Raw genomic sequence first — 15,139 nt, forward strand, 5'->3', positions numbered from 1 at the left:
ACACTGACCACTCACTGACACTGGGCTCGGTTATGAGGTTAAAAAGCATACCATAAATATGCTTCTAATGACACAAATTTGTGTGAAAACTTGTGTTATTTGTGTACACGTGTCAAACTTGTGTGCACGTATGAATGCATTGAAAAATACCGCGTTTTAAAGACAGAGATCATGTTGGTGGGGTTCTGGTGTATGGCACTAAATAAAATTTAAATAAACCACAAAATGACACCCTATGTACACAAAACCATTGTCCTTCACCATGGGCCAATTACACAACACCAGGAATGACTGGAGTCAAACATGAAACATCATCTTACAGCACATTTTTGGGCCCTATAAAATAAAATTTTCATCACATCATAAAGGTGATGTTAAGACAAATGTGCCAAAATTTCAACTCCAGGCACCAAAAATAACCGTTGTGACAAAGTCTGACTTAAATTTGACTTACGTTGTAAGTCAGAAATGGCTCTTTGGAATCTGCCTGTTACCTCACCTGACAAACATAATGTATTTACACTGCAGTTAAACAAACACAAGCAACACAAGATACAGAACTGTCACTCAAATCTTTGAATTTATATTCAATCTAGAGGACTTTATACATGCAAAATCGGTTGTTAACTTGGAAATACACTACCCTCATTCCTCAATGTTTACACGACACAGCAACTTTCAATGCAGTTTATGCACTTTTTTCAGGGCTTCACAAAAGGTATAAATTGTATCGGTAAACACAGAATAATGCCATCAGAGTACGCTTTATTAAACACCTTGAAACCATGTGAACTGTTCAAGAATGCGCCAGCAATTCAAGCTCTCCTTTGTGTATTAAGGCCCTTGGCAGGGTTGTGTAGTCTGGGAAATCCTTTGTGAAACAAGACCTGATTTCTCACAGCAAACTGTGACAAATGCTGACTTGTGAATGAGATTTAACATCACTATTAAAACTGAAGTAACCTACAGTTAAGCTGATTTGATGGATTAACTTTTTCGCTTTACAAATTTGCCACACAGCCAGTTCCATGAATTCTTTAAACTCCAGCGCCGTTGTTGGCTGGTGATGTCAGTCGTCCTGTTTCCCCACAGGCCTTTCCCCTTTCTGTCTGCTCGAGTCTCGCATGCGATGAGGCTGTCCAGCAGTCTGCGGTAAGCATCTGAGGAGGGTAAAGTGTCAGGGTAATCCACCTTACACAACCCCTGCTCTATCAAGGCTTTGTTAACACATGTCGATCTGCGTAAAAAGCCCTGGGGATGTGAAGTAAAGAAGGAAATATGTCAAACAAAATTGTCGATGATGCAATGTACATGGAAAGTATTAATTATAATACCAGTATGAGTTTAAAAAAAAAACAGACCTTGATATCAGAAACAATTGTGTAAAAGTAAAATATTTACTGGGGCATGTGTAAGGCTGAGCATATCTGTCAGAAGATCATATGGAATGTGACATACAACAACAGTACCGCTGAAGGCCAATAGCAAAACAATGGAGATACATGTATCATCAATCAATTTTACCTTTTCTAAAAAGACAACACTGTCCATGGCATCATTAACAAGTTGGAGAGGAGTGACCTTGACAACATTCCCCATGACCTTATCAGCCAGCCATTTAGATCCCACTGGGCTGATGCGAACCCCAGCCAGCCTTACAGGCAACAGCCCCTCTGCAACAAAGCAAAACCTGGGTCACTTCAAGCTGCTCTGTGACACGGAAAATTCTCAAAAAATAATTCCACTATGTTATATGCTTCCCTGTGGGATCAATAATAATTCATGTACCTTGGCAAGGAAGCTTTGTTTGTGTGTTCAGTTTGGAAGTGAACATTGCTTACAAACATTATTACTGTCATGTCATGACTTTCACAACCTTTGTTACAAACTCTGTCATGAGTACATGTAGACATGACAGATGCTATATTACCAGACAGAGCCATCTTGAGGTGCAAATGTTCAGGTGATCAACCACATGGTACAAGTCATTTGATCACTACAAACTGAAGAAGATGCTGATGCCTACCTCCTGATGACAGCCATCTTCGTGTGTACATGGGCAAATGATCATCATGGAAAAAGGCATTTCCTCATTACAAACTGGAGACATTGATACCTACATGTACCTCCTGGTGACAGTCATGTTCAGGTGCAAACAAGCCATTTTCTCATTACAAACTGGAGAAGACATCAATACTCACCTCCTTATGCCATTTTCAGGTGTAAATGGCCAAATGCTCCATATGGAACAAACCATTTTCTCATTACAAACTGAAGACACTGATACCTACGTGTACCTCCTAATGCCATTTTCAGGTGTAAATGGCCAAAAGCTCCATATGGAACAAGCCATTTTCTCATTACAAACTGAAGACATTGATACCTATGTGTACCTCCTGATGCCATTTTCAGGTGTAAATGGCCAAATGCTCCATATGGAACAAGCCATTTTCTCATTACAAACTGAAGACATTGATACCTACGTGTACCTCCTGATGCCATTTTCAGGTGTAAATGGCCAAATGCTCCATATGGAACAAGCCATTTTCTCATTACAAACTGAAGACATTGATACCTACGTGTACCTCCTGATGCCATTTTCAGGTGTAAATGGCCAAATGCTCCATATGGAACAAGCCATTTTCTCATTACAAACTGAAGACATTGATACCTACATGTACCTCCTGATGCCATTTTCAGGTGTAAATGGCCAAATGCTCCATATGGAACAAGCCATTTTCTCATTACAAACTGAAGACATTGATACCTACGTGTACCTCCTGATGCCATTTTCAGGTGTAAATGGCCAAATGCTCCATACGGAACAAGCCATTTTCTCATTACAAACTGGAATAAGACGTTGATACCTACCTCCTGATGACAGCCATCTTCAGGTGTAAATTGCCAGATGGTTCACATGGAACAAGCCATTTTCTCATTACAAACAGGAGAAGACATTGATAGCTACCTCCTGGTGACAGCCATTTTCAGATGTAAATGGCCAGATGGTTCACATGGAACAGGCCAATTCCTCATTACAAACAGGAGAAGTCATTGATAACTACTTCCTGGTAACAGCCATTTATAGGTGTAAACGGGCAGTTGGTCTACATGGAACAAGCCATTTCCCCACAACAAACTGCAGAAGACGTTGATACCTACCTCCTGATGGCAGCCATCTTCAGGTGTAAACGGCCAGATGGTCTCCATGGAACAAGCCATTTCCCTATTACAATCTGGAGAAGACGTTGATACCTACCTCCCGATGGCAGCCATCTTAATGTGTAAATGGGCAGATGATCCACATGGAGTAGGTGACCTCTATCCACTGCCTTCACATGGCCACGAAATGAGATGTTCTTGGTGATAAACTCCACAGGTATGTCAGAGAGCTTGGTGAATTTTTTGTGCTTTAAAAAATTTAACAATGCTAACCTTTAATCTTCACAAATACAGCCCCACCCCCACCCCCCCCAACCACAACGATTGCATACAATGTTGCTCTGCAAACACTTTCGAAAACAGAAATAAGAAAGACAACACTGGATCAAATGTATACATGAATTAACAAAACAATCCAGATCAAGTTTTAAAAGCTGACATTTTTATTTTTGTGATATTGCACAACTGAGATATTAAAGAAAAACCATATAGTTTTTATACATTCAGAAAATCGAAAGCCATGCTATCAATTTTAACCAATGAGGCACAAGTTGTTTTCATAACCCGAGAGGGTAGCTGCTTCCCCTGATGCAATGCAAACATGACATGTATTTTGCCTATTAGCCCAATGAGCATGGGGTATTAGTTTATGGTTTCTGTAAGATGATGTATTTCCATGGCCCAACAACATTCCAGATTGAAAGTTGTGCGTAAAGTTACCAAGTACCTGAGTACAAACTGACTGTAGCTGATTAGATCTGTTTTCACCCACAACTAACTAAGGTTATATAACTTCTTGTCTTTTAATTTAAATTTATTTATTTATTTGATTGGTGTTTTACGCCGTACTCAAGAGTATTTCACTTATACCACGGCTGCCAGCATTATGGTGGATGGAAACTGGGCAGAGCCCGGGGGAAACCCATGACCACCCGCAGGTTGCTGTCAGACCTTTCCACGTACGGCCCGAGAGGGGGCCAGCATGAGCTGGACTTGACCTCACAGCGACCGCATTGGTGAGAGACTCCCTGGGTCATTACCCTGCGCTAGCGCACTAACCAACTGAGCCACGAAGGCCCTTTTCATTTAAAGGACAAGACAACATCTGGCTAAAATATATTTCAATCGAAACAGGATTTCTAAACAATATCATAAATTATTTTCAATGAGATTTCACTGAGTAACATCATACAGTCAAACATGCTGCTATCAGATTTCACGGCCTAACCTCTGACATAGCCTTACCCATTCACTCCAATGAAGTGACATAAGATAACACAGATCTACTTCATAAGACATCCTTCTTAGATCGTTTACAACGATTTAGTTACGCATAGCTAAGGGGCCATTTCACAAAGTGTTGTGGGACAGATCTGTATCATTTACGTACCACCACAGATGTAAACTCAGTTGATTTACATCTTGTGTGTCACAGATTATGTCAGATAGAAGCATTTCAGCCCAAACTGCACTCATCTCCCCAATAGACCCTAGGCCTACTTAGACATGCTGTGCAAATTATACTAATACATTTTTTGTCTTTCATTTTACCGTTTAGACAGCAGTTTACAAATAACAAATATCAGAGTCAGTGAAAAATCCATTAGGGATGCCCATGGTTGATTGGAATGAGAAGACGGCATCTCACCGGACAATGCTTAAAATTAATTAAATCTCATGTTATAATTTTTTTTCTCTCAGTTTATGAGAATTCAAGGATTTAAATTTTGCTCTTTCTTGCATACAAGGGATGATTTCTTTGTTTTTTGGTAAAATACATTAAAATTATTGAAACGCCGTGTTCAAGCTGAGGTGCTATCCCTGATGTCTATGATAACTAGGTCAGCACTGCTCTCATCTCAAAAGCCACCACCACAAAACCGAAGCAAAAAAATTCAGCCATAGTCGAATGCCTAGATCAGTCTCAGTGTTGCTTTGATTTAATTTTCATTTGTTTCAGAATTTAGCATGAATCTAGTTGTGCAACAATCCTATTTTAATTTTGTAAATATTTAATAGGGGTTAAAATCACTGGCACAACACCTTCGGGGGCTACGACCTGAACCAGGAATACTTCGTCATGCATCTGCAGGCTACTTGAACTGTAAATCATATAGCGGGCTCACTGTATGAACAGTTCAAGCAGTGGAAAGAAATATCCTTCCAGTATGTCCAATCTCCGAGAAAGCTATTTATCAATAATATGGAAAATAACTTCGACGTTAGAGAGCTAGAGTAAACGTGACATCACATTACTCTCCATAATGGAGATGCGCTGAAGCCGTATGAAGACCAAGATTCACTAAACTTTTACTGGGTTGAAAAAATCTAAAAAAAATATTTAATACCAGTTTAAGATACTCTGAATGATAGTCTTTCAGTGGGCATAAACATTAGTCTTTAAGAGTCATCAATTTATGACCTGCACATGTGAGTCAATGGTCATATAAACCGTTTCCAATCTGATAAGACCATGTATGGAAGATTTCCACCTGCGAATCCACGCATGAAATTTCAATGCATTTGATTCAGTGGTTTTGAAGGTATTTTTTAAATGTATTTATTTATTTCCTTGTTACTTAATGCCATACCTAAAACTTCACTTCTACGATTGCAGTCATTCACTCTTATGTGTTGACTTGTGTTTACAGGAAACCAGTGTGAACCACTCAGCTTTTTATAAGCTTTGAAAAATTTTTCCAAATGAGCTTTCAGTGAATTTGTTTTGTTAAGTGATGCAGGCTCTGACATTTTTACACACAGTATGGTTTAGCATGTTTAGGGAATTGGTGTATATGAAATATTAGAACGGATTTAAGAAGGACATGTAAATTTTCCTGCTGGAATACTTTGCAACATGTGACAGGGTATATGTAGTAAGTTGTCTGGCTGTAGCATTTTTAAACCATTCAGATGTTTGCAGCCATAGTGTATAGGTGCATATCCTACTTTTTACCCACCACATGAAGACTTCTGGCCAGTATTAATGCCCCTATTGCTCCAACTGCATACAGGCTATACTGGAAACATGAAAAAAAATTAAATACATACAGTTAATTATATACACGTGCATTATGTACTTGCAAACATGTATTGTTTCTTGTTCAGATGGTGCAGCCACAAGACTCATAGATGCAATGTTTCTTAGGAGGGATATTTCTCAGCAGTATGGGATGTGCGATGTACGGCTACCAGTAATGGTTACTGATGACAGCATGGCTTTGAAAGAATTTAATCGCATGCAAAATATCCTTTGGCAAAAACACATTTAGTTTGAGATTGCTCTGACTGTAAGTTTGGTAACAGTTTTGATCGGCCCCAAACCAACATCAGAGTGCATTCCATTTGAAAACCCGATACAGTTACCTGCCCTTGTCAAATATGTCGAGGCTGTCAGTATAGCCGTTCACTTTAAGCATCACCAAGGAATCCCAATTGTCTGCAAACTCCAGGCTGTGGAAACGTATTTGATGGGTAATTTTTATCTCAAACGCCGTGACAAGCTGCCATGGCAACTGCATCAGGTTTTTAGATGGAGTATTTTGCCAAACCTAACATCACAGTAATCTCTACAGCACATTAGAAATTATTCTGCACTGTAACTCTCCCAGTTGAATTACTGGAATCAGAGTTACCTATTTACAACCAGTATACAGGTGGTTAAGCTACATATGAACCTCCGGCCACATACGGAAGATGTAACAAGCCAATGTGGTCTGTGACAATTCATGCACATATTTAAAACTTGTGACATTCATCATGAACCTGACTCCATAATATATAACATCTCAGAGAAATAGCTGCAAATTACAAATGCCAACTCCATGAGACATATGGTCCATGCTTGTGGCACACAAACTCACCTGCTGAATTTGTTTGTCTTTTTACCGCTTTTTTAATTCTTATTATTTATTTCATATACAGCTCTAATGAGATCAATATAATATGTGACCACAGTTTACTTTCACAATGTTTTCAGTGCCATCACTAATTTAATCTTGATTTCAGAACAATCACAATTACGCTAGGCACCAGTACTTCATGCCGCTTTCATTATCAAGATGGCTGCCATTCAATCAGTGTTACATGTTTACAACTACATGGACTTAGTCCATCTACATGGACTCAGTGTGCTATTTTAAAATTCTGACATTCATTGTCAGTGTTACAATGAATGTAAGAATTTTAAAATATCACACGGGAGTCTATTTAGATGGACAACATCTATCCGTGAGTTGTCACAAGAATGAAAATGAATCACAAGAGGAACAACAAAGCCCATGCAGGTAGAAATAAGTATGGCTTACACGTATCGTTCTTATGTTTTCGTCAATTAAGATGAACACACTGTCAAGTAAAGACCTATCTTTCTTGGTCAACAAGCTAGTGCCCACTCCGTCAGCGGCAGTTATGGCGGCCTTTCTTTCACTTTCGCTTTCCCCTAAGATTTTGTCGCCTGACATCTAGAAGTCACTCACGGGCAGCTGTTTCAAGTCATCGTGCGAAAAATACAAATTGTGGAAAATATGCGTGGAGTAGTTGTTTCAAAATATGACCAGATTATCATTTCTTGGAGCAAAGCCATTTCTTTCCTCAAATATTCAAGACTTCGTAGCAGGGGAGGTAAACATATCTTTACATCACTACTTCAGTAGAAACGGTTGAAACAAGAAAAGGGCATGTGCTGTGATGTGTGACAGCTCGGTAAAATCTATATTAATTTTGACAAATTATATACCACTGAATATGGAAAACAGTAGTAGATTTTAACGGTTCTGAGTCGACACTCATTACCGTTTTGTCTCGACCAGAATTGAGACCGACAGATCGCCGCTTAGACAGGATTTTGCAGCATTGGACTTATTTATGCCCCGGTGGCCTCCCTTGGCTCCTGTCGACCCCGACGCCATCCAGTGTCTAGCCGGGTGTGGAAAATGGACGTGGGTCTGCCAGTTGTCGATATAACCCTTGAGAGAGGGGGAGCAGGTAAAGAAAGCTACCTTTCGTATTCAATTCCTCCATATCCTAGTCGGCTATTGTACTTGTTTCAATATATTTGCAAATGATTTAAAATGTTCTCACGCTTAATATATGAAAATCTCGAATGGCACATAATTTATATAACAACAACAACGTGTCAAGAACACAATGACAATTTGACTTACGTGACCTTTTGACCGATATGGGCGTTTTTAGGTTGTTGATTGTACGATTGTTTCAAAATATATCTGTTTATAGCACTCGAGTTATCCAAACTTGGTGGAGGTATTGGTATCTTTTGCAGTGTTTCACGTCGTGGACAATAAGGGTATGTGCATTGATCCGAAAATGTGCATATCTGTATTTGACTGTATCTTCGTCCCTATTTTACGCAGCACAACAGCCAAGCCATCCAAAAAAATTCCCAGAACACATACAATATACAGATCATACATGTATCAAGACTATACACTAAATAATTCCTTTCTAATTATATGACATTTTGTAAGACAGTGGAAAGAGCAAGAGCATGCAGCATTTTAAACTTAATGATGCAGACTATGACAGAAAACAATTCTTGTGCATTCCTCAAGGTCACCTTACCCACATTTTTGGAAATTTCTGACAACAGTGTCAAATAAATCATCCAAAGTGATGTGATCTCTGATTATTTCAAAAATCACAGGTTGGGTTCCCAACATGTTTTTTTTTTACATGCAAGTTTATACTTGTAAACTTCGCAGGGGCTGACATAGTCATGGATTGGTCCCATTCAGCTGTTAAGGAACCATTGTAAAATTTCAGAAGACAGTCCATTGTTAATCACTAGGACTCCGTGGGGGGAGATGTGTTGATACAGGAGTGACTTTCAGGCTTGTAGACCAGGCAAAATTACTGGTGTACACATGTAATCTACTGTAAATTTTCATGCTTTTCAACATTTAAAGCAATTTTTTTCAGTGGAAATTGTGCATACATTCATTATCAAAATGATGCTAAAATGATTTGTTTCTGTCACTAAACATGCAAGTTTCATAAAAAACAATTTCTGTACAACACATAGTTCTCTCTGAATGTTTCAAAATATTGATCACGATGGTGGTTGAAAAGGTTTAAGAATTAGGGTACTTGAAATGGTAATACATGTAATTTGTTTTCACGACACCATATTTAACAGCCAGGGCAACTTTGGATGTTGACCTGTGATATTGTGTATGTACATGCAAGTACAAGAGGTCCACCAACAGCTGGGAATGACCACAGGCACTTAACCAGTGAGATCACATATTGAAGTCCAGCTCTTTAATAGAACATTACGGTATGCATGTACACAATTTGTTATTACTTTACTTTGATAATGCTAAGATACAAATGCATGACATCAAATTTGCTACTTCATATACAGGTTTGGGCTTTAATATCAAAGGGGGTATAGATGCCCCACACGTACCAGGGGAGACTGGAATCTTTGTCACCAAAGTTCGAGAAGATGGAGCTGCATTTAAGGATGGACGTCTGAAGGAAGGAGACCGTATCCTTGAGGTAAATGCAATATTATTATATTGTATAATATTATATTATTAAATCATTCTAGGGTCACCATTAATACAAATGCCACAATTAAGAACAATACCTTTGCTTGTGAGTTCAAGGGACATGTCATAATGTTAAAAAAAAAGGTAATGAGTGTTCCCAGAAAGAGGGATGTGGGGTTGAGGTGGTGACAAGTTGTCTACACCTCGCCAGTCAAGTCAGTTGATTGCTAACCAGTGGCATGTAGAGGCTGAAGGCCTGAGTCCAGCTCTTTACATGTAGCTGTGGCAGTTTTTTCCAGATGGTTTTCCTGACTGCAGTTGTTTAGGTGAAAAATAATGAAACCAGCCTTCAACATCAATCAAATAAATAAATAAATATGTCTGATCCTTGGTCTTGGTTGAGGAGGAAATAATTTTTTTGATTAAACATGTACCAAAATGTTTACAAGTTAATATTTGTTATATGGCCTTTGGCATATTATATGGATGTTTATCTGGAGCAGAGAACATTTTATCATAATTATAATGGTAGTAGTTTTCAGAAGTGACAAGGAAATAGGCAAATTGCTCTGTCCACTAAAATTGTTAACATACTGTCTTTCAGCAATGGCCATTCACTTAATGATTGGCCTTGTTTGCATGACAATATTAACTTTTTTCAGAATGTGGCAGCTGTTGCAAATTTGTGCTTGTTTTTCTGTACTGGTGCAGGTGTCCATGTATAAGAGGGAAATTTCTGTTTCAGATAAACAAAAAGAACATTGAACATGTGACACATAATGAAGCTGTGCAACTGTTTGTAAACTCGGGCAATCGTGTGCAAATGAAAGTGCAGCATGGGGCAGAAAGAATTCTCAGAGTGAGTACTTAATCATCAGTTAGTTATGTTATGTGCTAAAACATCTACATGTAGCTATGTTATTATTGCCTGATTTTTTAAGTGTTGCAATTATGTCATGTATATACAAGTAATATTATTCACTTTATACAGTGTTCTTAAGTAAAAGGCCAGGAACACTAGGACTTGTTTTCTGGGTTCAACACATTGTGTACCTCTCGGAACATGTGTTTCTGTGCTGGATGGAAACTCATATGCTCTAGCCTTTCTCTTAGAAGGCCATGTATTCAAATCTGTGTCCACTGACTGGGGGGAGGGGAGGGGAGCAGGACATCACACATTGGTAATGTGAGTAATTTCAAACCTCTGTCATGGATTGAGTTTTGTCCCTGGTGCTTTCATTGTTCATGGAGTCTTGTTGACAAGATAGGACCAGCTGCTCTTATGTCCAGCCTTCCGTTCAGTGAAGACCATTTTCCTGCAGCCAACATATGGTGCAAAACTGACACATGCAGGAAAGTTTGATGATATAACTTGCCACCATGGTTCCCACCATTGGGAAAATTGACTGCATCAAAAAAAAAAAAAAACCCAAAATTCCTGAGTATGGAATAAAGATAAATAAGACACAAAAGTTTCTCAAAAACATTCTAAAAGTCAGTGGTTCAGCCCGTGTAAGTTTCCTCCACCCATAAATCTGACCGACACTGAAGGTACCAAGTGAAAACTTTGAATACACGGTCGTTGTGAGTTCAAGTCCAGCTCATGCTGGCTTCCTCTCCGGCCGTAAGTGAGAAGGTCTGTCAGCAACCTGCGGATGCTCGTGGGTTTCCCCCGGGCTCTGCCCGGTTTCCTCCCACCATAATGCTTGCCGAAGTCGTATAAGTGAAATGTTCTTGAGTAAGACGTAAAACACCAATCAATAAATAAATAAATAAATAACTTTGAACACAAGAAAATGTACATGGTACAAGAGAAATAATCTTGAGCAGTCAAAGGTCACTGGTTTGTTTTTGTATGGCCAAGACGGTATACAAATGAGCACTCAGCTCAGCAATACATGTACACCATTGTTGTTGCTTTGTTCACAAATGCACAACAAATGCAGTTCTTAAATTGTTGAATTAATGTTTTGCAGGAGCGACTTGCACGAAACCCAGGAATGTCCAAGAGTGGTGGGGATGATGATAAATCTGTATACTGGAAAGCTGGTTTGGTTGGTCTATCGGTATCATTAGCTTTATTCTTGGTGTATAGGTTCTACAGAAAGGGATCTGTATTTCCAAGATAACAAGGACAAAGTATCAGTCGTAATCAGATGTTCAAAACCTTGTAATTAGAGAGGTCTCACAGGCTATGTAGGTAAATGAGAGTAATATTACAAAATGAATCCCCAAGTTGTCTCCAGGTTCTTGAACACTTGTCAGATTATAGACGAAACTTAACATGTTATTAGATGTAACAATACTTTTAATGAGGTAGCTGTTGGATGTTGTAATACGTGTATGAAGTAAAAAAAAGTTCCGCAGTAGTTACAAATAATACATTTTTAATTTCATAATATATTTGCAGTAAGTTTGTTATAATCAGTAAGGTTTAGTATTTGTTTCACTTTTGAATTATTTTGAGCATTCGGTTTAACTGGCTGCCATTGATATAGTTGAAGACATTAAATACATCTGCAGAATGGTACCTTGTAGAAGAAGGGACATAACTCTGATTCAGATTAGAACTGTGGTAGGTTTAATCTTCATGCTGTTCTAGCAGTTGTTGCTTACTGGTAATTGTTAAATCTTCTTAGGTATTTTGTTTTGCAAGAAGGGAGTTTCAGCCCTGAAAGGCCTACCATTCAACATAATGTTAGACAAGTCATATCTTGGAACAGAAGGTGTATACACCATGGCACCATGCTGTTGTTGTATTTCAATATTCAGTTATAAGGGATTGAATGTAATAAGCAACTATTTGATTACATCTTCTGCAGGCAGGTACAGTAAGATCTGGAATAGGCAGTTTTTGAATGGCGTCTTTATGACAGCAGAATGATATCCCAGTGCAAAAACAGCTTTACCTCACTGTTGGTGTGCTCTTCTGTCTTCTAGAATACCATGAAATGTGCCAAAATTCCACTCAATATTAAGTGGCACATTTTACCAATGTTTGAAACCTAAAATCCATCCAGCCTCCCAAGAGCTGTTGATTTCATTTAGAGGATGTCACTGTGATGTTGTAATGCCATATCTCAAGGTCCACATGGTCCAGCAATATTAGCTATGCTGCAAACACAAGATCAAAATTTCATTTTGTTCCAGTACATTTTCGCGTTGAGCCAGAACCACACACCTTTCCAGGTGAATCGCTATTGTATGGTCATATGAAATCTTCTGTTAGGGGTCGTGTTACATGAAAAAAGGAGAAAAACTGCGTGGAAATCTCCTGTGAATGGCTTACCAAGACATGATGGCTGATTCCACAAGGACATTTTTCACTTAAAGTCAGAATTAAAAATGTGATTAAAAATTAATTGTATGAAAGCCTAATAAATGCTACATTAAGACAGTATGAAAATTGGAAGGTATTGAACTGATCATATGATGCTAATATGCAAAATCAGTGTTGTAGTCTGGTGATATACTTGTAGAAAATATCACAACATTTGTGTCATACTCTTATTTATTTTCTTTTCTTTTTTTTCTTTTTTCCTTTTGGTTGTTACATGTAATTTGTGGTTAAGATTTTACAAAAAAAAAAAAAAAAATCCCAATAAAGATCATTTACAAATCTTGAGTGTTGTATTTTGTGACCTTATTCCAAAATGTTTTGTTTGGGATATATACTGTATGATCTCTAAAATAGAAATTAACTATCAATCTCAGAGCTCTCATTTTTAAATCTCCTGTGAAAGTTGGGTGTGTCCCAAGTAACAAAGTTATTTCTGCTTTATGAAATATTGAGAAAAATGTAATAGGTTGTTAGCAGTGTTAGTACATGCTGTTCGACACAATCTGATGAAAATCAAACCAAATCGTATGTATGAGATCGCTGACCGCATACGGTCCTATGATTGCTGTCAATCTCTTATTGCCACCAAGGTCCTGATTAAAGATGGAGGCCAGACCATGTTGATTCCCTGTCAGATGCTGGGTTTGACCTTGTGCCCTAGAAATTATCGCCAAAGGACCCACCAAAATTAAAACTTATTCTGTACTGTGGTAGGCAAGAACCATTGGTATGTATGTATGTATGTTGGTTTTACAGCAAGCATGTCATATTGCAACGAGGAGTCATTATGTGCGTGTGTGTGTACACATATATACTCAACAAAGATAAAGGTGCGAAGCAATGTTATACTGTTTTCTCTCGGTATGAAATAACATGTTAACCCAACAATTAGGTTAAGTTCCAACCATAATGCTGGCCGCTGTCGTATAAGTGAAATGTTCTTGAGTACAGCGTAAAACACCAATCAAATATGTAAATAAATTAGGTTAAGTATTCATTATCAATTGTTGCTTTGATTTTCACTAGATTTTTACATTTTAGGGCCATAATAGCTTTAATTTCCACCTTTTAAAGCAATAATCCAGGAGCTATGGAGGCCTGAAAACAGAATGGTCAGTAATCAGTTCGTGCTCTTCATGATCCTAATGGTGGGCACAAGGTACTGAGTGCTGTGATTACTGACCACTCAGTTTCCATGCTCCCATAGCTCCTGGATTATTGCTTTAAAAGGTGGAAAATGAATACTTACCCTAATTGCTGAGTTAACACCTTATTTAATATTGACAGAAAACGACAGAAAATTGCCTAGTGAATTTATATTTTTGTTGAGTATGTATAATACTGCCTCTTCTTGTGGCAGAGCGAGTCCATGCTGCCAAAGTGCAGCCGCCACTAAAGAATCGTGCTGAAGACATAAGACAGGACACCCCACCTAGACACAGTTGTATACTGACGCAGGGCCACCAAGTGATGTTTCCTTGCGCTAACCTCTCAACGCTTAGGCCTACCGACGTTTAGGCAGACAATCTAACCATTAGGCCACCGAAGCGGTCAAGAACCATTAGTATTATGGTTACCTCTGACATATTGGATCAGAACTGAAACCGTGGGCGAGTAACTCTAGGGTCACAAACCACAGCATAATGGTAACAACTGAAGTGGTGCAGCTGTTGGTTGTGAGCAAAACTAAAACAGTGGCCGTGTAACTCTAGGGTGATGTGGAAGACACAAACCACAGCATAATGGTAACCACTGAAGTGGTGCAACTGTTGGTTGTGAGTAGAACTAAAACAGTGGCCGTGTAACTCTTGGGTGATGTGGAAGACACAAACCACAGCATAATGGTAACCACTGAAGTGGTGCAACTGTTGGTTGTGAGCAGAACTAAAACAGTGGCCGTGTAACTCTTGCGTGATGTGGAAGACACGAACCACAGTATAATGGTAACCTCTGAAGTGGTGCAGCTGTTGGTTTGCCACATAACCAGAATCAAAAGAGTGGCCCTGTAACTCTACGAATCATGTGAAGGACAAAAACTCTGGTATCCTCCTAACTGGACAACTGCTGATTATGACATAATTACTCCCCAGTGTGTGTCTATCGGTCAAATACTGAAACTCTG

At 38.7% G+C, this 15,139-nt stretch overlaps 2 protein-coding genes across 2 annotated transcripts; one reads left to right on the forward strand and one right to left on the reverse strand.

The window, feature by feature from the left end:
- Positions 1–623: 623 nt before the first annotated feature.
- LOC135468991 (protein C3orf33-like) lies at positions 624–7,737 on the reverse strand. The gene is made up of 5 exons (XM_064747504.1): positions 7,470–7,737; positions 6,123–6,182; positions 3,260–3,410; positions 1,525–1,673; positions 624–1,251 (listed from the first exon to the last, which is right to left on the reverse strand). The coding sequence occupies exons 1-5, from the start codon at positions 7,623–7,625 to the stop codon at positions 988–990; spliced, it is 780 nt and encodes a 259-aa protein (XP_064603574.1). The 5' UTR covers positions 7,626–7,737; the 3' UTR covers positions 624–987.
- Positions 7,738–8,096: 359 nt separating this feature from the next.
- On the forward strand, positions 8,097–13,176 carry LOC135468643 (synaptojanin-2-binding protein-like). The gene is made up of 4 exons (XM_064747011.1): positions 8,097–8,148; positions 9,548–9,684; positions 10,423–10,536; positions 11,654–13,176. The coding sequence occupies exons 1-4, from the start codon at positions 8,097–8,099 to the stop codon at positions 11,804–11,806; spliced, it is 456 nt and encodes a 151-aa protein (XP_064603081.1). The 3' UTR covers positions 11,807–13,176.
- The last annotated feature ends 1,963 nt before the right edge of the window (positions 13,177–15,139 follow it).

The sequence above is a fragment of the Liolophura sinensis genome, chromosome 6 (assembly GCF_032854445.1).
Source record: "Liolophura sinensis isolate JHLJ2023 chromosome 6, CUHK_Ljap_v2, whole genome shotgun sequence".
NCBI lineage: Eukaryota > Metazoa > Mollusca > Polyplacophora > Chitonida > Chitonidae > Liolophura > Liolophura sinensis.